This window comes from Varanus komodoensis, unplaced genomic scaffold (assembly GCF_004798865.1).
Source record: "Varanus komodoensis strain SLA01 unplaced genomic scaffold, ASM479886v1 scaffold7_3, whole genome shotgun sequence".
Classification (NCBI taxonomy): Eukaryota; Metazoa; Chordata; class Lepidosauria; order Squamata; family Varanidae; genus Varanus; species Varanus komodoensis.
In genome coordinates this window covers 25378438-25405581 of record NW_025336480.1, presented here as the reverse complement: position 1 = coordinate 25405581, position 27144 = coordinate 25378438, and the positions used below count along the sequence as shown (strand labels likewise).

The 27144-nt window shown below is 44.8% G+C and overlaps 1 protein-coding gene across 2 annotated transcripts in view; it reads left to right on the top strand.

The window, feature by feature from the left end:
* BTBD3 (BTB domain containing 3) overlaps positions 1–12476 on the top strand; it is a 30360-nt gene extending 17884 nt beyond the window's left edge. Inside the window, exons 2-5 of one of the 2 annotated variants that reach the window (XM_044454485.1) lie at positions 1423–1699; positions 2192–2282; positions 2887–3005; positions 7131–12476. In XM_044454485.1, the coding sequence (XP_044310420.1) occupies positions 1557–1699; positions 2192–2282; positions 2887–3005; positions 7131–8163 (1386 nt within the window). In that variant the 5' untranslated portion in view covers positions 1423–1556 and the 3' untranslated portion in view covers positions 8164–12476. Of the gene's footprint in view, positions 1–1334; positions 1700–2191; positions 2283–2886; positions 3006–7130 lie in introns of those variants that run through there. The other variant, XM_044454484.1, reaches the window with a different exon arrangement.
* The last annotated feature ends 14668 nt before the right edge of the window (positions 12477–27144 follow it).

Genomic DNA, 27144 nt, shown 5'->3' with positions numbered 1-27144 from the left:
CTGCTTTAGCTCTTTGGGTACAGTGTAAGCAGCTTGTGACAGCTCCTCCCCTGTATCCTGCTCTTTCACTCTGCCTGAAGAAAATCTTCTCATGAATGAAAGAATGACACCGGCCTCAGAGCAAGAGATGAGCTGCTCCTTTGTGCCAGTGAAAGATGGGTAGCCCCAGATCCTGTACTCACAGCCCCCCCCCCTTGGGATGAGTTAAGCTGTTGGTCATCGTGTAATAAATTTTAGTTGAGACCCTTTCAGTTGAAAGATATTTTTTTCTTCTCTGCACAAAATTTAACTGTATCTAATTAGATTTATTTGTATTGGGTATTCACATGTAGAAGCTTTGCTGTGATGCTATGCAATCATCTCTTGTATAATTTGGCCTAATTAGCTTCTCTTTAGTGATTAGGGATGTCTATCAAGGACTGTTAAGTTAGCAGGAAACATAGTGAGTTAAAAGCTAATGTGATGACCTCATCTCTATTCATTAAGCTCTAGAGTATAAACTGCACCGGAGAGGGACTGTTAAAACTGTACCAGTCCATTTTATACTGCAAGTTAATCTGCTTTAATTTGGATATGAAATCCATCTGATTTAGCAGTTTCTATTATAGGGAAAGACTTTATGGGCAGAGGGGAAGCAGCTCTGTGCACTTGCTTAATGCTGTGCTTGCAAACATTTGTCATTTTTGCTCAGACAGAATCCCTTTCTTCATTCTTACTTCCTTCTGGTCTCTGAAATGATTTCCTTGTGTGAATATTGAGATGGCATCAAGGGAAATTTATTAGTCGAGGACCTACATAAAACACACACATTTGTATCATTCACTTTGTGCAAGCAGTTGCTCTGACTCTTTAAACCAGTCATTAAACGAGAGTGCAATTGCTGCCTCTTTAATATTAAAAGGATGCACTTCTACAATAGGTGTCACTGTGCTGCCGGTCCAATCGCTACTCGTGACTTCAGCTATTGGCTTAGAGCATGGCTTGTCTGACTCCATCTGCAGGGCTCTAACACCTCCTGCGCGCAGATCCATTCAACACACAACTCGAGCCAGCCGACAAACAGGCAGCTCATCTTGCTGCCCTCCTCGCTTTGCCACAGCATAGCAGTTTCAGGTGGTCCAGTCTGCAGACGATTGGGGAAAGCTCTTGCAGGCAAATGAAACTCAGAGTCACGATGGGGAGGAGTTTAACTGATGAAGTACTGGATCAAACTTAAAGCTAATACCTTATTCAGCACACTGGAAAAGGTCACCTTGCCTTGCTGGAAAAGAAGCACAATCTCAGCTTTGTTGCTTTCTGTTTAGTATCTCCTGCGCTTGCTGTTTACCTAGTTAGGCTAGCTGATTACACAGACAAGGATACTCATGGTAGATGACAAGGGAAAGAACATGAAATGTCTCACCTTCTTCTTGATGCTTCCAGAGACAGTTAAGAACCGGTCCAAGAAAAGCTCTAAGAAGGTAAACAGTAGCAGCAGTGGTGGCGGTGGCAGCGGCAGCAAGTTACCTCCAGTTTGCTATGAAATCATTACCTTGAAGACTAAGAAGAAGAAGAAGATGGCTGCTGATATTTTCCCCCGAAAGAAGCCAGCCAACAGCAACACGACTGCCATCCAGCAGTACCACCAGCAAAACATCAATAACAACAATATTATTCCAGCTCCAAACTGGCAAGGGCTGTACCCTACCATCCGAGAAAGGTAAGGATGTTGCACATGGTTTCTTTACTATGTTTTCAGGTCCACGGGCCATGCGTAGTGCATTATGTACCCTGTTTTAGTACCGTACCTTTTCTTCTTCCATTGTGCTGAAAAGACAGGGAAATGTTTCTTTTTTCCAATTGTGCACTTGTTTTCTTCTGGCAAAAAATGCATTCACATGCAGGCTGGCTTGCTTTAGCCTCTTAGCTATCTGTAATCATGAAAGCACATTGTCACTGTATTAATCTTCATAGTTGCTCACACAATTTAGCATATTTTATTTACTTCTACAGAAGTTCTTCTGAAGTTCTTCTAATAGACTTAAAACACACATAATAAGGGTTAAGTACAATAAGCCGTTTAAAATGTATTCTGTGTTTTTGTTTTCATGGTTACTGTAGAAACATTGAAAGTTTTTAAGGGGCAGAATTGTAGGGATCTGGGGAGGGAACTGGATGCTAAACAAAATTAACACATTGCCTCTGTTTGTAGAAATGCAGTGATGTTCAACAATGACTTGATGGCAGATGTTCATTTTGTGGTTGGGCCACCAGGTGGGACCCAGCGTTTGCCAGGACACAAAGTAAGCAACAGCTGCATTACCAGTTCTGACATGGGAAAAGTGAAGGGAACATCTATTATTACCATTCTAACTTAATGTGGGAGGTTTCGGGTCTGGAACTGACCTAATTATAGCAGCTTTTAAGCATATTTGCCTAGTGAAATGGTTTAGCAGTCTCCCTTCTAGTTAAATAACTGTGATAGATGTTTATCACTAACAAAATACTGTTTTCTTGATTTTTTTTAAACACCATCCTCTCCTCCTTCCAATGGCCCTATGAAATGGACTGGACAGTGGTTTGTTCAAGGTCACACCATGGGTGGGATTCGAACCCAGGAATCCCCACATGACATGACAGCACACTGGCTTTCAGTGTGGTTTGCACTGTTCTAGGAAAGCAGTATACTCAAAAACTGTGCAGGTTTTTCTAAAAGCAAAAGGAGAACGCAACAATTCTCTTAGGCAGCTTTCCTATCAACACTGAGAGTAAAAAAGTGAAAATAGGCCATATTCCCCCATTTCTGATTTTTGCCTTTATGGTCTCATTTTAATGGTCACTGTGACTAGCTTTTCTGCTGGCAATGGATTTTGCTCTAAAATGTGAAATATTTCCCTTTTTGAACAGTATGTCTTAGCAGTTGGAAGCTCTGTATTCCATGCAATGTTTTATGGAGAGCTTGCTGAAGATAAGGATGAAATCCGTATTCCAGATGTGGAACCTGCTGCTTTCCTCGCTATGTTAAAGTAAGCGTACTTCTTCATTGGTGGAACTGAATTTGTTTGTATCTGCTAGTAATGTCAAAGCCCAAAAGCTGGGCATTATAATAAACTAACAAACAGAAACAGAAATTCAGTCATTGCTCAGAAAACTGGTGCCCATAGTTGTATGCAAATTACTGAAAACGTTTTATTTACATATTCTGTTTCTCTTCCCCCTGTCCACACACTCATAGCCTGCCATCTCAGCTGTCAACTTTGGGTAAATTGTTTATTAATACAGTACATGAAGAATGGGATAGCATGAGGAACAGTTTGAAAACATGGTGAAAAGGAGAGATTTCAAACTGTTGTTTTCTTCTTCATTTTATGCTACTTTTTTTTTTTTTTTTGGTAAATTCATGGTTCCTTGATATTTGTGTTCACTTTAACTCAGTTTTCAATACTGTGAAATTATCAGATATAAAAGAACATATTTTCTGATAGGGTGGGTGAATGGTAGCAATATTAAAATAATAAGTTTCTCTAAATGAGGTTGCTGCATTTTAAACTTAAACTGAAAACAGCACGTGCAATTTTTGTATGTATGTGCGCGCGTCTGTGTGATTCTTCACTCCATCTGGCTTGTTTCTCTTTGCATGATGAGTGGGATGTAAGAAAATGCAAGTTGCCTTCCTACTGTGCTGTCTATAAATTCAGGATTTAAAGTTGAAGGGCATATCTGGAAATTTCCTATAGACAAAGTATTCATTGATTTCTTCTGTGGTGTATTTTATTGTGTCTGCTGTTTGCTCATGTCTGCTAAGAATACTTTCAGCATGCCATTGATTTTTCACCCCTACTTTGGCTAACCATCTAACTACTAGGTATTAAGCTCCTGACCAGGTTGTTCTGACAGTAGTAAAGCTTTGTCACTTTCTTAGAATGTTTATGTCGCTTTTAGTCAGCCCACAAATTGTTTGAGGTTTTCCTATAAAAGGTTTTCCTATGAAAGAGATGATGGAATGGAGCATGCCAGCAAAATGTTGCTGTATGATTACTTGTGGCTAAATGTTTTTGAAATCTAAAGATGATCTTGTCTGTGCATTTAGTATTCAAAGATGCATGCTAGTTCTTGATGAAAATGGTATCTTGCCAGCTAAAAACTATCTACATAGCTTATTTGCACTGGTAGAGATATGTGAGCTTCATAGGAGATACAGGAGCTTAAATTTTTTTGGCATATACTAATAATAGTCTCAGAAAATGATCTACAGAACTCAGCTGTACATAGTTATCTTTTGCTAAATGCAGGTTCTAGGAGAAATACTCAAGTAGAACACAGTTTGTTAGATATTCATGGACACTTAGCTCCCATTGATTTCAATCTGCCTTTGATTTCAAAAACCCCCAGGAGTATTCATCTGTGTACTTGATGTTAACTTGCTGTTAACAGTATTAAAAACCTGGACTTAAGAATAGATTGGTTGATTCATCCTAATAAAATTATGTTTAAAATTCATCATTTGCCTGATGTTGGACTCCTGTCAGATAAACTAACAATGGAACAACATGAACTGCATAGTTAGATAGATTTCTGCTGGCAACATGAGAAATGCAGAATTGTTCAGATGGCTGTGTTTAGCCAGGGTTCAGCAAAACAACCACAAGCCATAGCAAGGCTTGGTTCATGCACTAATCCTTCATTTTCCAGTGCAGCTACAAGCAGAAATGTGGAAGCTTTTGTTTCCAGTTTAGACTAACCACTGCTTGTTGTGACATCTGAAGGCGGACAAAGTGAAGTTAGTTTTAATTAAGATTCATGGGGAAAAAGCCAGCTTCAATCCAATCACAGTTTAAAGTTATTCAGAAGTAATATTATACCATGGCTAATCTAAAATGGAAGCAGAAACATCCACTGAAATGAATGTTATGCAATTAGTGATAATTTAAAGTCCCATTCATTCCCATGGATCTTCTCTCAGTAGAGCTAACATTGAATATAACCCCTAGAAAGAAAACTGTACATTTTTACTTTCCAGACACAGAAATGAAAACTAATACGCCATACTTAAACTACTGGAACATTTATTTGACAGCTGCCCTTAATCCATCAAAGAATCCTGAAGCAATTCCACCGTTAAAATATTAGTTTCATTTTTTTAGAAAATAAAACAGAGAAATCACCCTGCGGTTGCTGTAGATTATTGTCTCTTTATGTGGATGACTGCAAATTAGATCCTCACCAAGGAATGCTAGGAGGGATTTGGGTGGGAGGAGCGATGTGGAGGATCTACCACACATCCGAAGCCCTGTTGGCTTGTGCCAGCCAAGGCACAAGGTGCAGGGGTGTGTTTGCGTGCTTGGGGCAAATCTTTTGGTTTTGAATCTCCTGTTCCCTGAGATGAACTACATGAGCTCTGGGCAGGTGCAGGGACTCATAGTGGGTAGGTGCATTCTTGCCCCATTTGCGGCACCTGTGTTCCCTTACCACCAGAAGACACACAACCAGTGGAAACTTTCCACATGTGGGACTTCACTCCTGCCTAGTTCCCTTGGGAGGACACTCAGCAACAGGCCTAGGAGGGAAACTAGAAGAGGAGGTGGCAGCTGGGTTAGCTCCCTTGAGTGATCTGATTACTTTGGCAGCTGTCGTAGGAAACAAGAAAATACGTTCTGACAGGAGGAGTCCTCGTAATCCAGTATCTTTTCCAACATCAGCCAGCTGCTAGGGAAGCCCACAAGCAGGGCACAACTCCCTCCCTCCCTCCCTCCCTCCCTCCCTCTCTCTCTCTCTCTCTCTCTTGCATTTGAGGATACACTGCCATTGAACCTGGAGTTTCAGTTTAACTATCACGGCTAACAACCATTTAGAGGGATCCCCAATAGGAATAAATTTGTCCACACTTCTTTTTAAGCCATCAAACCAGTGGCCAGTGCCCACATCCTCTGACAGCAGATTCCAAATGTTAACCGTGTGTTCGGTGAATACCATTTTTTCCCTGTAATATCCACTATAGTTCATCACAGGGCAAATTAATGGAATAGCTACAGCGGGTGGGTTTGAAAGTTAAGAACCCACTCATAGGGCAATGCAGAGTTCATGTTGACAGGTAAGTAAGTTGCTGTTTTGGTTAACTGTGATTTCTTGGAGAAGCTGCAGTCATTCTTGGGGATGAGCAAGGGCAAGCCCCATCTTGGCTAGCTTTTCCCCACATGCTCTAGCAGTAACTGGCTGACATCCCAAATACTTCACAGTGCTCCTGGGCTGGCATTGGCCTCTCGGCATTGCCTGGCTCACAGATGGGTGGGGAAACCTCCTGATCTCAGCAACTCTCAAGCAGACCACAGGCCACAAGCCAGGCAAGCCTCCCCAACTTTCCAGGCATGCCCAGAGTTGGTTAACCCTTTTCGACTACTACAAAGGAAAATACCAAGTTTTCTCTGCAGGACTTCTCCCTGCAGCTGCATGGGTTTTCATGAAATTAATTAGCAGCCCCAGCAGGTGTCTCATCAGAAACAAAGAGACATCTGAATATTTATACCATGGTCATTTTACCACTAAGAGCCAGTTCTAAGGGAAATCCACCCCCACCCTTAGCGAGAATGTCTAGCATCCAATCAAGCACACCAGGGTAGATTTGTGTCATTTATTCCCAAAGGACCACACAGAAAACAGACTTGTCTTTATCTGTTTTGCTCCCCGACAACTTCACGTTTTCAGACAATCATATAGCTGCTCCGTGGTGTGCTTGCGCACGCAAATCCACTGTCTGCAGCATCGCTGGATGCAAATGAAGTCAGCACATGCCTAAGTCCAATTCATGACCTCCCACCCCTACCAGCCTATTTCTGCATCAGCCGTACCCACCCAAGTATCATGGTTTGGTTCATAAAGAACCTTTTGTGGGTCACGGATAGAACAACAGATAAAAGCAATAGCCAGTATGGGGAAAAAGAAAAAGATAACTTTCACTAGGAAATATTTACTGAAATTAATATGGTTGGTAGCCCTACGAATGAAGGGTTGATGCAAGCAGGCACCAAACGGACGTGCGAGTGTTTTCATACATGCCCCTTCTACTTTCTGGAATGTTGACTAGCCTGTGTGTGGCTTGTTCACTCTGTTCTGTGTGCTGAATTATAGGATCACATGTGTATCTTTTATTACAGATACATATACTGCGATGAGATTGACTTGGCTGCTGATACAGTTCTGGCAACTCTCTATGCTGCCAAGAAGTACATCGTTCCTCATCTCGCCCGAGCGTGCGTCAACTTCCTAGAGACGAGCCTCAGCGCAAAAAATGCTTGCGTGCTGCTCTCCCAGAGCTGCTTATTCGAGGAACCGGACCTGACTGAGCGCTGCTGGGAAGTGATTGATGCCCAGGCAGAGCTGGCTTTGAAATCGGAAGGGTTCTGTGACATTGATTTTCAAACACTTGAAAGCATTCTCCAAAGGGAGACTCTGAATGCCAAAGAGATTGTGGTTTTTGAAGCAGCTCTTAGTTGGGCCGAAGTTGAGTGCCAACGACAAGAATTGCCTGCCAGCATTGACAACAAGCGCAAAGTCCTTGGGAAGGCGCTCTATCTGATTCGCATCCCTACGATGGCGCTTGATGACTTTGCAAATGGGGCTGCTCAGTCTGGTATTCTGACCCTCAATGAAACAAACGATATCTTCCTCTGGTACACAGCTGCCAAAAAACCAGAGCTGCAGTTCGTCAGCAATGCCCGGAAAGGCCTTGTCCCGCAACGCTGCCATCGCTTCCAGTCTTGTGCCTACCGCAGCAACCAGTGGCGCTACAGGGGCCGTTGCGACAGCATCCAGTTCGCCGTTGATAAAAGAGTTTTCATTGCCGGCTTTGGCCTCTACGGCTCCAGCTGTGGATCAGCAGAGTACAGTGCAAAGATTGAACTCAAGCGGCAAGGGGTTATCCTAGGGCAGAACTTGAGCAAGTATTTCTCAGATGGATCGAGCAACACTTTCCCAGTGTGGTTCGAGTATCCAGTGCAGATCGAGCCAGACACATTCTATACGGCCAGCGTGATTCTGGATGGCAACGAACTCAGCTATTTCGGACAAGAAGGGATGACGGAGGTTCAGTGTGGCAAAGTGACCGTGCAATTCCAGTGCTCTTCAGACAGTACCAATGGCACTGGAGTTCAGGGAGGGCAGATTCCTGAACTCATCTTTTATGCGTGAAAGTGAGGACTTCCACCCGAAGGAGAATGCCATCTCGTGATGTATGGGCCTGGTTCAGAGCTATTTGATGCTTAGCTTGTTGTCTGCAGATGTGTGATGAGTCCAGGTAATATGTTCCTAAGTGCAGTGAACAGTCCAACACTTGCTGTACTTTTATAGCCTGATGTGAAATTCTTCTTGTATTGGAAGCTTCCAAGGACATGCAAGCTAGCAAATTAAGGGTCCGAGTAGTCCAGTCGTACCATAGATGGAATGGCCTTAGTATAATGTAAGAAAAGCAAATCAGTGTTCTCCTTCCATGCGACATGTCTTCTTTTCTGTCTCTAGCTTGTTCCTGTTTCCTGCCTGTTGATTTATATTTACATCTCCTTCATCTTGGAGGCTTTTCCAATGGCAAGTTTCTTGGTAGTTTTAGGCCTCTGTCACTTGGATGCTCACGTCACTTTTACTCAGTGCTGATTCAGCAGCCATGCGCCTTTGCCACACAGGCCAGTTCTTATCTCTGGGGTCTTCTTCCACACGCCACCTTGATGTTAGCAAGGTGCAGTAATTGAACCGATCTGCCTCTTTTAACACGAGGGATTCGTGAAAGGAAACACCTGATTTCTAAAGCTGCAGATAGCACTTAGCTGCCCTATGAATACGGGTCTCTCCCATTTAACTGTGTCGGAGTAAGTACAGCGGAGGGTGAGTGGATACCTGTAAGGAGCAGAGTGGTTTGGGCACAGCTGATGATCCGTGTGCTGCCTGCAAAGTCCCTTCCCAAACACATCCTGTTAAGCGTGGGAGTGCTAGCCCGGTGTGGCCTTCATTGCTGGGAAGGAACAGCTGCACCCCCCAGCCCCTCCGACCTAGAGCTCCCACACTCCCCGGCCACTGGGCATGCGGGCAGGGCTTCTGTGGGGCGGGGTCAGTCGGTTAGTCCAAAACATCTGGGGGGCACCAGGTTGCCTGTCCTAAAACTAGTGCATTGAAGTGAATGGTGTTTACACCATGGCGGTGCCTCAAGGATAGCAGCTATTTTACTTTTTAAAAGAGCATTTCCTCATTTCATCAAGCTTGGCAGCCATTACAGTGACTGCCTTTTATGGCACTAATCCTTTTTCCATTAAGTTAGACAATCTGCAGCAACCCCTCCCCCCCCCACACCGCACACAAATAATTAATTTCATGAGCTGTATTTTCCCAAAGGTAGTTGAAAACCCTTTAGTATGGGATTTCTTTTCCCAACCGAGTAAAAAACAGAAATGTTTGGAGGATTATATTGCTGTAAATTGCAATGGAATGTATTGGGTCTGTGGTGACATTTGGTTTCTCCCTTTAACACAAGCTTGAATATTATTAATGCTACACAAATTAAATTAACTAATTGGGTAATTAAATGGGTGGAAGAAAGTAGGTTACTAAGACTTCTTCATTTCTAAGGAAGCACCTAGGCTGAATATAATGTAGCTGTACCTAGAATGTTAATATTAACCCTGTTTTGTTGGTTTTGTAGATGCTCCAGATCTCTAGGTTTTAAGAATGTCCCCAAATACTGTGCATCTCTGAGATCAGACAGTAACATGACTTGGGTAAATTATGCTTCAACTACTGCAAAGTACCTATGACAGCTATAAGTGGTTGCTCTGCTTTGAGTAGGATCCATAGGATAAATCTCTATAACACTTACAGTAACCTATTTGTAAATATGAGTTTATGGGTAGGCTCTGTTTTTGTGTGTTTATACTGAATGTGGTATCTGCCAGCACTGTGTGAAAAAGGGACATTTGTGATGCAAACTTTGCCAGTTTAATTTATCTCCGTTCACATCTGAAATTCAGGTTTTCATTGGCCAGAAGCATTTTTCCCCTTTTAAAAATTGGGTGTCAGGCTCCCCTTAGAACAATCTGCATTCTTGGCAGGAAAGGGCCATTGGCTGACTGGTGGTAAAACCTTTTGCAAGGAAGCAAACATAACTGAAGGATAAGGAGCAATTTTTTTGTGTTGATGAAGTAAAGGGCACACTTTGAAAAAGGCAAGCCATAATTCATACAGCTAGGAAGTTGCTTACACTAGTATTCCAAGGCTGAGTTGTCCCAATTTTCTGTCCGCGAAGAGAATTTGAAATGTCTTTCTCCTACACCATGCTTTAAGCTGAACACCAAGTAAGCACCAGTGCTTCTTGTTGCACTGTTCAAGGTACTAGTGTACTCCCCTAACACAAAACTTAATAGAAGAACTATTAAAAAGATGCTTCTTTCCATGCATGCCACATTACTGGTTAGTGTGCTGCTTCTGTAAAAAAAACACCTGCTGTAATCTTGATTCCTGGCAGTCTTGAAGTGCCATTAAATATCTGCAGTGTCCAAAACATGATAAGTAAATGCAGCTTGACTTGGACATGGGAAAATCTCATCTTTCAACCATCTGTCCTTAGCCATGCTGAACATTAAGAAAAGCATGGGGCGGGGCATTCTCCAAGCCCAAATGTTTCCTTGACATTTAAATGATGTCAGGTTCTATACTATAAATATTTTGCTCTGTTTTTCAGGTGTGCAGATCCTCCCAGAAAGTGCAGGCAGTGCTTGCCAGCCAGATGCAAGGCTGGCATCTGGGACAGGCATGGGGGGATGCCTGCCAAAGGCCCGCCTTTCAGCAGGGGACCACTGACAAGAGGCCCCTGGAATTGCTTCTCCTCCTTGCCATTGTGGCTCCCTTGCTCATGCACCTCTCGCTGTGGTGCAGACAGCAATGTGTGGTGGGGGGAGCAGATGCCGCTGCCAATCCGCTTCTGGGCTCCCTGCCTGTCAAGAAGCAAGAGGTAGTTGTGCTGGGGCAGAGGATGAGCAGCAGGAGCAAAACTGGGGACCACGGCTGTGAGAAGGTAGGCTCACAAAGTTTGGCGTTCACTTGGGGTGACTTGCCCCAGGGCCTTCCAGAACCCAGAACTGGCACTGAGTGGATGTAACGGAATACAGCCGGCTTCAACCCGGAAGCCAAAGAGGAAGTGGGAGACCTGAGCTAAAATCCCTGCTCAGTCCCAAAGTTTCCTAGATGTCCTTGGCTCAGCTAGTCTCTCTCAGCCTATCCTTCTTCAGATGATAACCACAGGGAGAAAAATGGGAAGGCGGGGGCATTTACACCACCCTGAGCTACTTGGAGGAAGGGCAAGATCAACATATGAGGAAACAGTCTCTATATAACACAGGAGCGAAGCCTCTGCAGATCTTTTTATTTGGGATTCCTGGAAGACACATAAACATAATAACACATAAACACATAAACATCCCTGGAAGAACATAATGTGTCTTCCAGGAACCGCAAATAAAAACATGGCATTCCCTGCTCCGAGGAAGGAAACAGTGGTGCTTAACCCATTATCAGATGTCTAGAAGTCAGTTGTCTTGCTTGGATTGCGTGGCATTTCTGGTGCCCTGCACCTTTTCAGCCTCTAGATGGCGGGTGCAGACTGCTTCTTTTCCTTAATGCCCCATTGAAGTGCATGGCTGGCCTGAGGTCCCCTATTCCTCCCTGCAGAATGGTATCTGCATGGAGTGCTTTATCTTTCCCCTAAACACAAATTTTTCCACAGAGAAAAATTACCTGGGTGCAGGTAGGAGCGTGGCTGGGAAGGGAGATTGATTCAGCTCTCTGATGTTGGGTTGCACAGCGCAGCCTCTCTTTCCAGGGGTCATGGAGATGCACTGCATCCTCACTCATCTCCTCCCCTTGTTGGTTGTAAGGAGGGGCATTTCGCTCGTTTAAAGCTGAAAACTGCAGTGAAAATCATACAGCACTTTAATGCCAAGCTGTGAATAAATATTTGTCTCACTTTGAGGAGTAGTTCTTGCACCATAGCGCAATGCTAAAACACATGCTTTTGTGGCCGTGCCATTCAGCACACAATCACTTTCACTATAGGAGTGTAATGCCAGTGAAAATAAAAGGTTTTACCAGTTGTCAAAAAAGGCTAACACATACATGTCTTGGGGTAATATAAAAAGTGTGATATTAGTTACATTCAAGAAGAGGAGGGTAGAACAGACAGCTTTGGGAGAGGTAGAATATGATTACTAGAAGCTGAGCCACTTAAGTTGATCAAGAGGCCTGGAATTGTGCATGATTGGGGGTGGGGGGGCAGAATAATAATGAGATGAGTTCCTGGTTTGAAATGTGTTAAATTTGGCTTTGAATTGATAACATTTTAGCCAGTGTGGTGTCGTGGTTAAGAGCATGGGACTGGGACTCAGAGGATCTGGGTTCGAGTCCCTGCTCAGCCATGCAGCCAACTGCGTGACTCTGGGCCAGTCACAGACTCTCAGCCCAACCTACCTCACAGGGGTATTATGGGGATAAGTTGGAGGAGGAGAATGATGTAAGCTGCCTTGAGCCCTTTGTAGGGAAAAGGCAGGATATAAATAAATATATAAATAAAGGCTTTAAAAAACCCCAACTTGCATTCCAGGCACAGACTGCAAAGGGGTTTAAAAATTCTCTCTGCAACCATAAGAAATTAAAAAAAAAAAAAAGTCACAGCTTTCATGAGAGTGCCCCTTGCCGGTTTGAGAACCTGAATCTTTTTATTCATTCCTGTGCATTTTATCTTTGGTGCCTCTTCATGAGTTACTGCACATGTCTACCTGGGACTTTCTCCCAGGGAAATATGTATGGATTGATGCTTTAAACACTAAAAGTGAAGGTAGACATTTTGGTAATTTCAGTCCTTTTAAAATGGCAAAACTAAGGCCAATTCTAATATGAATTATCTTTATTATTTTCAGCGTGCCTTTCTAACATATTCAGGGGGCTTGCAATCAAAATAAAGGCAATACATATTAATAAAAATATCACTAAAACTAGGAAATGCAGAGCACACTTTGTAAAAGACTAAAAAATAAAACCCCTCAAAGGCAGTGGCAGTATTTTGAAAAGCCCTAAAAAGTCCCCCCACCCTCCGGAATAAAACTTGCATTACTGCCTGCCTAAACACAAGCAGTGATGGAGCCAGCGAGGCAGACTTCCCTTGAGAGGCTGTTCAGATGAATCACTATGAAAAATAGCTGTGCGATCACAATGAAAGCTCAAGAGGACTAATATATTGATCCCAACGTGCTATCTGAGATGGGCTTTCCCCCCTCTTTTATTCGCCTCTTGAATACCCAGAGAACTAAAAGGTAAGCCTGCATTTTCAGAGTAGGGAATAGGAACGAAGGCATTCAAAATTGGTTATGTAGAGAACACCATGAAATTCAGCCAAATTAATTCTTCCTAAAGTCACACTTTAACCCAAACAATAGCAACACTACAAAGAAGGGAAAGAGGACTTCTAGGATTCTGCTGTTTCCCCTAGAAATGGTCAAATACTGCCCTCCATGGAGGAACCTAGTGAGCGTCCTGGGTACAGCCTCTTTCCCCAAATAGTTGGCGACAAGTGTGCTGGCCTGTACTGCATTTACTTGGTCTCAGGATCTTTGTATCCAAGTTTCAATCCCGCTGTATCTCCAGGTTTACTGCCTGGAACCCTGAAGAGTTGCTGACAGTCGGTGTTGAAAGTAATGAGCTGTACCGACCCTTTCTCGACCTGGTTCCCTCCAAGCATCTTGGATGACAACTCCCAGCATTGCTGACAGGTGGTCATGCTGGCTGAGGCAGACGCCAGTCCAAGACACCTGGTGGGCAGGTTGGGGAAAGCTAGGTTGGATGACTCAGTGTAAGGTGGATGTTCATTCGCGCCTTCCTGTGGATCACAAAACATTTAGCCAGTTGAGTTTTTTGCTGCAGATCCCCATCCGTGATGGAATTCACTCTAGAATTAATAAAGTGCCCAAGGAAATGTGCCTAATTAAAAATAAGTACGCTGTCATTATTCTGCATCTCTGAAGTGCACAAATGGCCGTGTGAAGAGGCTTCCTTGTTTTCTTCCAAGAGCAAGGCAGTGCTTCATTCTCCCTTTGGGAAATCTCCAGGCTGGTGCAGAACATTCCCCTGTGAACAGGAGGTCACCGTGAGCGTGGGACTTTGCATCCTACCCCAGACCTGTGTCTATTGCGTGCATAAAGCGGCCGCCAGGGATGCAGTTCATATTAACACTAAGCTCTTGTATTCAGCTTTACCCTTGCGCTTTTAATGAAGTAGGTGGTGCTTGCCACCCCACCCCCACTACAATGACTGCCTTTTCTGTATAGCAATGAAGCAGCCTTGAATTCTGTCCTTGATCTTTCCTAGGTTCCCTGGTTGGGTTCCATTCATCAAACTAGGTTGCCCCAGATCAAGGGTGGAGAGTCCAAGGACCTGCAGATGTGGCGGACGCTGATTCCCCTCAGTCCCAACTCAGCCAGTGTACTGGGCTACTGGGCAGTACTGTGTACTGCGTCTCAACAGCCAGTGTCAGGAATGATGGGAGTGAGGGCTCAGTTGTGTGCAGAGGACTGCAGGTTCCCCACCTTGCCTTAACTGGTTTGTGGATTGGAGCATAAGGTTGCTGGCATCACTCTGGAAGTAACCCAGTAAAATGGTTACCAAGTGAGAGATTTGCACCCTAAAGAGAAAGGCAGCATCCTATATTTGTGCATTCTGACCATATTGACTTATTCTTCTAAAGCACTAAACATCATAACTGGAACAAAACCTGCGGTGATGAGAAAACAACTGTGGATGCCATTTAATTTATGTCCAACCTCTCTTTACATTCTAAGCTGGAAGGGGAAGGGAAACTCTGAGTTGAGCTGTAATATACTTTAAGCATATCTGACATACTATTTAGGTGATGTTCTAATTCCTACAGTACTATTGCACTGATTTTTTATGTTATAATTGTTATTTCAGACACAACAGCACCACAGTGTGTTTGGAACTGTGCTTGACTATAGCAATTGATGGCATTATTTATGAAGGACAGATATATATAAATATGAAGTACCTCAAGTTGAATGTTATCGTACTGTATCTTTAATGTAACAGTGCAGAATTTTAGTAAGACACTTGAATGTGTGTAATCACATTTAAAAGACAAAATAAAAATTAAACTGGTTCTTAATGTATGTTCCTAGTGTGATTCTGAAACTTTGGTGAAGAAATGGGAATCTTAATTAGAAACAGTGGGGTTGGGTTGGGAAATGTCTTTCAATGTCCCTATTGGTCTGGATGCCAACGTTGATCCAAGAATATTTCTTGGATTGGGCCCAAGAAATCTTGACATGCTTATGTTAAATGTGAAGAAAGAATTATGGATATGTTGACCATTGTTTTCTTACAAAGCTGGATCAAAGCAGACCCAGATAGAAAGGAGGAATGCATTTGAACACCACAAAAGGTTTAAATGAGAATAAAAGAGGCATTCACAAAGTGAAAGGGCAAAATTTCCACCCATGGGCAAAAAAGTACTTCTTCATGCAGGGGAAGGAAAATTTCTTCCAAGGGCAGGCCCATGTGTGGCAACAATGGACAATTACTACCAACACAATACTGGCATATTTGCTCCTGGACTCATATTTCTGTCCTTTTCCAAAGGTTGCATTCTCTCACCAGTCAGAAAGAGTTAAAAAAAAACCCTCAAATACAAGCGCTACTCCCTCAAAAGAAGAAAAATCACTATCCTCGGCTTGCTTCTCAAATGCAAAATTTCTCTTCCTATCATTATTCATACAAGACAACATACTAAAAATAGGAGCTTCCCAATCAGTGTTTTGAAACGCCTGCTCCAAGTGGAGTCTGTTTTGTATGTTACAGGAGTCATGGTGACATTGCCTCACTTCATGTACAGGGTGGATGAAAATAAAGCAAAGGTGAGCATTAGTCCGAAGCTGGGACATCCGTTGGACCAGAGTTTGCATTTCAGGGGACCGCTCCCTATCTCTGCTAAGATTGTAAAAAACAGCAAATAAGTACTGAACTTTCAGCCTAAGGCCCAAATTCCATTTTGGAGATGCTCACAAGAGATAGGTGAATCTGAAGACAAAAAGGGGCGAGCTCAGAGGGGAAAGGGGGTGGTCCAAACATACCTGCATATTTTAGCCAGAAAACTGCATTAATTGAGGCTTAGGAGAGACATTGCAGCCATATAAAATGGGGGCAGGGAACACACAAAAGCGGGGAAACTGCCCCCGGGTTGGTGGCTGAGGAAGGGGGAGAGTGGGGTCTGGGGGGTGTTTAAACCATGGGGGGAATTTGCTTCTGTCACGCCTTAAGTTTCAGTACCTCTGCTATTTATGTTTTTATTATTTTAATATGCCATCCAATACTATAGCCTCTGCTATTTATGTATTTATTCTTTTAATATGCCATCCAATATACTATGGAAGGCTAACAAAAAACAACCACATACAACACACAACACACTGCATTCAACCATTAATGATAAAATCAAAGATAAAACCAATGTTAAAATATTGGGGAAATTAAAAAAGTCTTCACCTGGCATGGAAAAGAATAAAGCTACAGTGCCAGGCGAACCTCCCTGGGGACGTTATAGAGCCCTTATAGTCTTGTAAGCCCTTATAGAGCCTCGTATTCTAACGTCGAGGCTCTATAAGGGGATTTCTACCCAGCGAGGGGAGTTCACAAATAGTTGGCGTCCCCTGCCTCCAAAGGTTCAGCCAGGGCATTTCTAGAACCACAGGGAAGAAATGGCTGCCTCCACAGATCATTCCTTTTAGAAGAGCCGGATCTCCTCTTGCCAAATGAGTGCATATAGAGTGGTCTGGCCTGGAAGGTTCCCCCAAAACACCAATTTCATGTAGAAGGGGAACCACTGAGACATGCAGGTTTGGATCCAATATTAATCCTACTTCGAGTAGAGCTCTTGAAATGACTGAGGCTTACAGTAGACTAACACTGGATAAAAACCATAGTCTCCTCCCTGCAATGGCACAATCCCAGCAGAGTAAATTACCAAGTGAGTAAATTATGTGCAGTTCAGTATTAGCTCTAAATTTAACATGAGCCTAAACAACAAAAATTGATATCACACTATAAAACCAGCAAGCTCTTGCATGAATCGTATATACATTTTTAGAAGCAAAGCTAAAAATTACTAGCATTTAAGGCAGAATATGACAGCTTTGCTTTAAGTTTGTCTTTCCGCCCCCTACCTGAAAATATGCTAGGATTCTGTGACTTAACATATTCAGAGGAATAAACTCAAAGTCAAGCAGGTGAAACCTAGAAAGGTGAGAGTTATTTTGAAGCTTGTGGATTTGTGGGGTGTTCTTACATTAACAGGCATATGTAGGAACAACGACTCTTTTGAACAGCATTAGCAACATCATTAGTCCAAGCCATTAGTGGCAGTATAATAATTAATTTGGCTGTAGAATGTTTAGCCTTGTGAGAAAGGAGGGACTGAGTTGGGATCTCAGTTTAAATTTTATAGCAGTAATTAGTGTCACTCTCAAAATATGCACCTTAGAAACAAGCTTCATTAGACTCTTCTGCATGTCCACTCGGCAGGCAGTCCCAATGGATTCAGTGGGGATTACGCACAGGTAAGTATGTACCGATGGAATGTCACCTTCATCCACAACCATTTTCATTAGGTATAATAGCATCAGATATTAAAGACAGTGAAAATGAAGCATGCCAATCTTAATATCCATGGTGGTCACAGCTGTTCATGGCATGTATTTACCCCCACTGGCAAACTGCTTTTCCATGACTAGGGCATGAGCCATTCCTGAACACAAACAATAGGAGAATTTTGCTCCAATGTGCTATGGAATTTGCTCCCCACTGCTGACCCTGGCTCAGATCTGTTAGAGGACAGGATACCGCCTGCCTAGCAAAGCTGACCCAGCAGCTTGCATGGTAACCAAAATGTACAGGAGCAAAGCACGCGTGACTTGAAGTCAACATCTAGGAAGCAGAGTGCCCTTGTAAGGTACTCAGAAGCGACAGAGAGGTTTCTGGAAATTGAGTTCTATTGAGAAAGTGGAACAAATCGCAAAGTAATGGTTAACTGGGAGGACTGCTCTAAGGAAAGGTGGGAGGGAGGGAGCATATAAAAAATGAAGTGGCTGCTAGCCAGGGAGGCCCCTTGGCAATGCTTTGGCTTATGGGAAAGGAGAATGTTGCAGAGGGAATTGGAAAGCAGGTGGGGGCGGAGAGAGAGAGCTGATGAAAGAATGAGAATAAAACCCTTCCTTATGCTCTATCTGAAAGATGAGAAGGGGATCCCTACCTTGATGTAAACCCCAAAGAAGGTAAACATACAAGACTTGCCCAGCAAAGCTTAACTGGACAAATTCCACGGGAATTGGTTGGGCGGGGAAAGCAAGACTCAAAGAAAGTCTTGGTCAGGTTACATTTAGCACAGCAATGCCCTGGCATCTGCTGGAATGTGAGGGAGGCAACCCCCTGCGAGGGCCCCAAATCAGTCATACAGAGTATCTACATACACAGCCAATGCTCACAAGGTGTTAGAGACATCGGTGCTGCATCTCTTTCAGTTTTAACTCAAAGGTAAGTGCAAGAGTCTTGTTCCATACTGGAATCCACATGCAGAAAGGCCCTTCACCACCCTTACCGATTGCTAAAGAGTGATCTGTTTAATAGATCATCATTTAGCAATACCAATTGCAGGCCAGGATGCCGCTGATCCAGATTAGAACTGCAGCGGGGGAGAAGGGGAGAGTTAAAGGCCCTCTACCCTGCCTGCTAGGATCCTAATGAAGATCACTCACTCTACAGAGAAAAAGAGTCATGTGTACTTTGGATTGCAGCTCTGGGGTTCTTACAGGGTTGGATGACAAAAGAGCAATGAAAGAATTGGGCAGCCCTGGAAATTTCCGAATGGGCTTAGGAAAAAGAGAAAGACATATTTCCCCCATTTTATAGAAGGACTAGTACACAATGCTACTTATTAGCAGAGTTATTTCTTAATTATGCCTATGAGAGTTGGTCCATTGCTAGACTGAAGTGGGCAGGCCATTCTTCCAGTTTGTTCCTATTTATGTGTACAGAAGATCTCAAGGAGTGAAGATGGGACCTGAGCTATAGGTCAAGAACAGGTCTTGCTGGAAAGTGGGGTCAGCCTACCAGGAGAGGAGGAAGCGAGGTATATGTGCTCGTTGTGTATCAGTGATGTGAAAAAAGGCACATGCTGTAACAAAACAACATCTCGATAACCAGCTGCAATCTGTTTTTCAGCACAACTTCTGAAATCAAATTCAGTGAAATGAAGTGCCCAATGAAATGGTGATGGGGAGCGCAGCTTGATCTAGGAAAGGGACTGGCCGTAATTATACCTGGAGAACTAAAAGTGGTATCTCTCTGAAAAAAGATACCTTGGGGAACAATAATGAAATGGGATACAAATGGCAGATGAATAGGCTTTCTACATCTGTAATATTGATGTTTGAGAGGAGAACACTGGGAAAATAGGAAGGGTACAGAGGCCCAACACCGTATGTTCCAGAGCTGATAAGGGCACTTACATAAATAAAAAGAGAATGTGGACAGCCAAAGAAAATCACAATGGAGCACAACAAAGCACATCTCTGCCCATTTGTCATGCTACTGGAAAGAATGGGCAGGTGACACCTGGTCTTGTGGAGCTCCTGCTAAGACACCCTATTTAGAGAAGCAAATTAGCCAAGGAAGGGCAGAATGAAAGGCTCTTTCAGAGGTCATTAGTGGCACTGGTCTTGTCAATGCACCACTTGATTGGAGAAAGGCAGAAAATTACAGAGCTCTGACTGTGGAGGGGAAGCTTTTAACTGCTTCCTGCAGTTAAATTTGGTGCAAGCTCCAAGTGGTCAAATTAACGTCGTGTCATGTTTCTAACTCCCTGACCACAAATCACTGTCTTTCAAGCTAGGATTAAAAAAGCAACAACAGAAAGGTTGCACATGCTAGGATGCAGAGCAGCTAAAACGTTCATTATGAAATCCAGGAAAATGGCACCCAAAGGCCATCAAGTGAACTAAACGGGGATTATTTTATTTTAAGACGGCATGCGATGTGTTTCGTAAGAGCTTCAACTGAATTCAAAAGTTTCTCCTAGGCAATCTATGAGACCAAACACACTGATCTGTCATTTCCGACTGGCTGCTACATTTTTCAGCAAATCATTTCCACGCGCACAAAAGGAAATACTCAGGAGCGAACCCATTAGAGACTCCATTGTACGTAGACCAATCCGTGAGGTCATGTTGACTGGGCAATTTCACAGTTCTGAGGAAAGAAAGGAAACCAGAAGAAACAAATAGCCAATAAATCAAATTCCCTTTCATAGCCTTATTCAGGGTGGATTCATGGCATGTGCTTTTCTCCAATTAGGAGGTTATTGTTTCCACTCATCCTCTGCTGGGCGTCTTTCTCTCTTGTGGTTACCTTCACAAAAGAAGTTGAATCAGTGATGTCACAGTGGACCTCAGCTACCTGCATTCTGACTGCACAGGTGAAGATTTGCTCTGTATTTGTGAAGGAAGTTAAAGTTGCACTAGAATTTCACCATGAAGTTTTTGGGCATAAAGGAGATGGTGCGGGGAAAATGTTTCAAAAAAGCAGCACTTATTTTTTCTTTGGGAAGCCAGTTCAGAATAAGAAATAGATGTTGTCCGTCAAAATGGGTCATGTAATGACATAATCAAGCCAAATAAGAACGCTGCCCTTTCCCTTTTTTTTCCTTCGTGTGCTTTGCTACCTCCCCTTCTCATATGCCATATGCAGTTTACCATCTATAGGCATGATTTATCTATCCTCTGCATATTTGAAGAAAAAGGCATTTCTTAAAAGAGGTTGGCAAAACAATACAGAGAGGATGGTCAGCATTGAGGGATTTCAAGAATTTGGTTGAGGAGGGCTTTGCTATGCTCCATTCCTGGAGTAGCAGAACTTTTCTGTTGCTGTGATTAATTGGTACAGATGGGGGAGGGGCCGCATTTGGACATTAAGTTCTCTCACTGTTTCTAACCAGTAATTTGCTCACCTGAGGATACATTTATTTGTTAGTTCTCAAATGTATGTATGTCCTGTCCTTCAAAAGGATTTTTCCCAGGATGACGTTTTACATATTGAAGATAAATCTATACTAGCACAGCAAAATTGATTAAACTTTTCACAAATTGAAAATAAAACTGCCAAAATCATCCTTCTCTTATATAAATCTGTGATGCAAACCACACAGTGTAAAAGTGTAAAAAACCAATATTGTCGAATTGGAGAAAGTACAGAAAAGAGCAACTAAAACGATCAGGGGGCTGAAGCACCCCTCCATGCGGAAAGATTACAACCAGGATTGTCTGGCTGAGAAAAATGGTAAATGGAGACACGATCGAGTTGTACAAAATTATGCATGGTGGGCAGGAAGCCATTTTTCTCCCTCACTCATAATGCTAGAACTCAGGATCAGAGCATGAAGCTGCTTGGAACGAGATTCAGGACAGATAAAGGGAAGGACTTCTTCGCATAGTGCAGAGTTAAATGCTGGAATTCACTTGCGCAACAGGTAGAGGTGGCCACCAGACTGGATGGCATTGGCCAAATCAGTGGAGAAGAAGACTATCAATGCTTACTAGTCCTTTTGGTTGTATGGTATTTATTTAGTTAGTTATTTAGAATATTTTTATCCCATCCTACACAATCCAATTGTCCCAGGATGGCTTACAATAAATAGGCACGAAATACCCAACAATCAAAAAATACAAGTACAAAATACAGTTACAAAATAACAAAATGCAACTGAGAATATAATAAAACCAGATTAAAATGATTTAAACCTTAAAATGTTAGGCAAATAAAAAGGTTTTTACCTGGGGCTGAAAAGAACATAAAGTCGGCACCAGGCAAACCTCTCCGGAGAGTACATTCCACAGCCAGGGCGCCACTGCAGAGAAGGCCCTCCTCTGGGTGTTCAGTCTCCTAACCTCCTTCAAGGAGGGTTCCTAGAGCAGGGCCTCTGCTGCAGCATCTTAGGGGGTAGGAGGGTGTAAAGGGAAAAAGGCGTTCCTTCGGGTATCCTGGTCCCAACACTTCCAATATTAGAGGCAATGTGCCCATGCACATCAGTAGCAGGGGAACTTGGGGGGGGGGGGCTTCTGACCACATATCCTGCTAGCAGGTTTTCCATGGGCAGCCGGCCATGTCTGGCCATGCTGTGCACACAGAATGCTAGACAAGGTAAATTCTTGCTCTGACCCAGCAGGGTTCGTCTTATATTCTCATGCTCACAATTCACCTAACGTGAAAGCACAACACAGATTGAGCCCATTTATATTTGGGTATCTTGTCTTCGCAAAAGGTCCACATATTGTGCCTTAGGTTCCTGCATCACACCCACCCCACAAAATAAATTAAGGGCTACACCACAGAAATACAAGGTTAGATTTATTTAATATGATAAACCCAAATGAAACTAGTCGATATTGTTTTAGTCACTGCATTAATGCAGAGAGAAAGCTCAGAACATTATTTTCAGATTAGCGGGGCTTTAAAGAATGGTGCTACAACTACAAGCTGGCAATACCCAGTAAAGTGCCCTGGAGGTGCATTGTGAAAACTGTTCCTATGGTGGACTGTCACTCTGAATGCTTGCTCACTCTTGATTGTGTGTGCAAAGCACCTGGTAGGTATTTCCCAGCTGGTTTTGCTACCCAAATACCTCCATTCCAAACATTTTATTTTATTTTATTTGCATTTTCTCTTGGGTTTTCATTCTGTTCTCTTTAGCTTTGCTTTTGATTGCAGTTTTTGACTTTCATCTCCATATTTGACCTGTCTCTTCACATGCATTTTACCCTCTTCTTCCTAATCCCTTCCCTTTCCTACCAGCTGGTGTCCCTGAAGGTTAACCCACCCATCCCCTTTAAGGGCCTTAGTACTTTATTTTGCTACTGGTTTTGATTTGGCTGTATTCTTTGCCACTGGGATTTTTATCTTGGTTTTGTTCTGCACTGCTTTTAATTCTTCATTTTAATAATTCTATTTGATGTTTTGCATGTATTGTACACTGCCCAGGGAACTGTGGTGAGTGAGCACTTCTGTTGAACAGTACATAAAAATGAATAAATAGCCTTCCAGTGGTGCTGTTCCCAGAGCTGTCCTATGAAGTGGGGTTCAGGGTGAACACTTCCACTCCTGCCCACAAAGCCCCCTTTCTTCTCCCGACTCCTCTTGGCCAAAGGCAGGCAGCCTTCTGTCTTCTCCCCCCTGCATTGCTCCTCAGCCAAGCAGCTGCCATCCAGCATCTGTTTCGCAAGCGGAAGTCCCTTCCTGATCAGGAGCGTGAACCGATCCGTTCTTCTGCCCACCCCATTGCCTTCAGACTCCCTTCAGACTCCCCACTCGCCCTCTCTTCTAATCTCCCACTATGGGAGAAACCCACAAATCATTCATACATGGACCTCTTGTCTTTCCCCCTCTTATAAGGAAGGCTTCCATGGGTCTCCTCCTCTCCATTTTATCCTTGCGAGAACCTGGTGAGGGAGGCTAGGCCAGTAGTCTGTGCCCACTGAGCTTCATGGCCCAGCGGGGACCAGAACCTGGGCCTCTTGAGCCTCGGTCCATCCTTCCAATCTCCACACCACACTGGCTCTTGCTGGCAATTAAAGCTCCTCCGTCTGTCATGTCAGTGCTTGCGATTCTTCTTGTCCCCCTCAGCCCGCCACAGCTTGCCTCTCAAACTGTGTCCAGTTTGGGCAGATTCTATAAGCAGTGGCTCGGTCAGGTCAGGGCTGTGCTTGCTCCTGCCGTCATGATCCTGCCTTTCTTTGCTGCTGGGCCACCATGGGATCCGTAATGGCAAGTAGAAGCCTTGAAGCTCCGTCTGCAGATCCTCTCCCTTGCTTCTGCTCACCTCAGTGCCCCACTCTAGCAGGAAGTGTACTGGACCAACGTCGAACACACCCCTCTGGTTGCTCCCCCACCGAGCAGGACTGCGCCCGGCCACTCCTGCACCTGTCCAACTCAGAGAGAGCGCGACTGCACCGCCCCTTGCCCATGCTCCCTACTTCTGCGTAGGGAGTGAGGCGGAGAGGGAGAAAGACGCAGACAAAGTGGCCTCAGACCAAGCCCCAAGGCTCAGTTCTGTCCACACTCACAAGCAGCCGTTCTGTAGGTTTCACACGGGGTTTTCTTTCTTGGTCTACCTAGTGATGCCAGGGATGGAACGCCAGGCACTGAGCTACAGCATTTCCCATGGCTCCCACCTGCCTGCTCCAACAGGAGAGAGAGACTGACTGGGCAGGTTCACACAGAATGCCATCCCGTCATGGGAAATCATGGCAGCAGTTGCCCCTGAGCGCCAAGCAGCCCCAGTGAGCCCAAGGGAAGATCAGGCCCACCATGGGTGCTTTACCCCCTTGCCCACTCCTTCCCTCTCATCCATCCTGGCGGCATCCCGAGGAACGAGGCTCCTCACCTTGACAGACCTGATCCTCCTGCCAGAGAGGCCCTGCTGCACCCGCACTGCTCAGGCCCTGGGGCGCCACACAGAGCTTGTGTGCCTGACCCACGCCATGCTGCTGCCCCATTCCTGGGACAATGCACCAAGTGGGCTGCCGGTCCCCAGCCAGGAGCAAAGCATTCTCAGGCAGGGAAAGTGTTTGTGTGGCAGGGGTGGCAGCTATCTGCGAAGCGGCATTGCCTCTGCTGAGCCAGTCACTGTGCCAGAGGGGGCTGTTGCCCACTCTTGCCAAGCAGCTCAGCTGCCCAGGGCCTTGACCCAGGATGGGTTGTGTCACCCGAGTTGGATGGCACAACAAGCAATACTGCTAGTGACCAACCTGAGAACAGACCCCCACGCCTTGATGTGGTTCACCATCACAATAGGTCACCACGGTTGGTCACCACAGCTGGGTCTGGACAGCATGACAGCTTGTCACACTAATCTGGTCATTGACTGGCAGACGCTCCCCTCCCACCCCATGCAAATGCTGCCTGCCTGAAGGGGAAACACTGGCCCTTGTGGCTTGTACTGGAGCTGCTCACCCAAAGGAGGAAATGGGGGTGCTCTCATGGGGATGTGGCCTGCTTGAAGAGGGAAGCCTGGAAATTTAGTCCTCATGCCGATGCTGCCAGCCTGAGGACCAGGCTGGCTACTCACATGGAGGAGAGACATGCTGGCTGCTCACCTGGAGACTGACCACTGTCACCTCAGGCTGGGGCTGCCTGCCTGGCTACCTGTCACTATGACCTCATGCTGCTGTCACCTGCCCGGAAAGAAAGGCACTGGTCAGTGTCTCCCTCACCTTCTGCCCACCTGAAAGCAAGTGAGGCACTGGACCTGCGCCCACATACTGCTGAACACTCTCGGGAACGGCGTTCTTTGTGTGCTGGAGCAGACAGAGGTTTAAACTCTTCTTGCTCCCCATTCTCTCCAAAAAAATTTCGTCTCTCTTCAAGTGGACAGGAAAGGAGGCAGCAGGACACGGTAGGAGCGAGTCCACGCCGCCCCTCCCAGCATGTATTGATAGTGTCTTTCTGTGTTATGGTCCGCCCTCGGGGTGCTGCTGAATAGTTAACAGGCAAAAGCATCAGAACGTGCTGCAGTTATTCTCACGGGATGCACTGGAAGTGGAAACAGAATTTAAAACAAAGCCAAAGCACTAAAAGGAGAGTTCACAAATAATACCTCCTGCGCACAGGGGTGCTGTGGAGCTCCTGCCATCAGGCTGCATTCACGCAGAGTCATTCCTTGTACAAACCAGAGCCTGGAAGGTGGGCCTAGGACTGCAAGTCCTTTCATTTCCTCTGAACTTCTGGGGCTTTAGCTTCCTTCCCAAGGCCTCCAGTTGAGCTAACTGGGCTCAACTGGCTTGGCCTTGCAAGGCTATGGTGAGCCAAAGTAGAAGATGCCAGGAAAATGTCTGCTTCAAGAATGTTTTCCATTCCTTTGCAATTGCTAAGCAGATGATTGCAGGTAAAAAAAACACCCCTTAGTCACTGCAGCAACTGCTAATGTTTGACAGCAACAGCTACTTCAGTGACAGGAGGAAAAGATCCCGTCTTGCCCCTCAAAGGTGATCTCTCAGTGGGGATTGAGGGCCAGTCTCTCTTCCCTTCTGCCTCAATAGCCTTCCAAAAGTGCCCAAGAAAGCTGCATTTCCTGGCATTCCAGATTCCAGGGTGGGAGAGAGAAGGAAAGAAGGGAGAAGGAAGAGGGAGACCCAGCGTCTTCTTCCTGCTTCTGTGCCATCAAGTGGGTGGGATTGGTGGCTGGCAAGAAAGAGTTTTGGGGGTGGGAATGCTTATGTGCCACCAGGACACGCACCCAGTCTCTCTAGGCTCCCCAGCCCACCACTTATCTCCCAGTTCCTCTCTCCGAATCTCAGTTGTTGGGACACCTGGCAACTTTATGTTTGTCATTCTCACAACTGGCACTTGTTGAAACTCCTCTCAGCAGAAATCATTCTGTTAGGGTGAAGTCTGGTCCAGTCCGACCATGAGTCGAATACCACCTAGTTTTCTTTGCTCAATCAGCTCATCACACCTTCTCGTTCTTCCATTCACAAGCAAAAAGATATGATCGCTTTAAGGGTAGGCTCCCTGGTTCAGAGCAGCTACATCTTCTGAGATGCAAGTTTAGGGCCATTAGGAAAAAGGGTCCAGCCACTAAGTAATTTTCTGGTTGGCTGGCTACTGACATCAGAAATGGAGGCTGTCACTGGTTGGAGAAAATGGATTGTCCTAACCTCAGATTCTCATAAAACTGAAGTCTTCTCAGGCACGCTCAAAAGTGATGAAACACACAATGCGAGCAGGAGACTTGGTCCTGCTGAGCAGCCATGTCCCTTGGTGGCATGCCATGAAAAAGGCCTTCGCCTAGGCATCCACACCCAGAACGTGGAGGCCTGTGCAAGGAGGCCTTTGCCCCTGCCCTCCACATGCCTCAGCTTCCCTGCGATCCAGAGCCCCAGCACCGCCTGCTCCAGCCTACAGCCCCACAGGAGCGGACGCCTACTTCAGGGATGCTCCTGGATGCGGCTCCTCACAGCCAGCCCAGCCGACTTCAGCAATGGCGTCTACTCAAGGCATCTGACCAGCACAGCAATGCCCAAACCACCG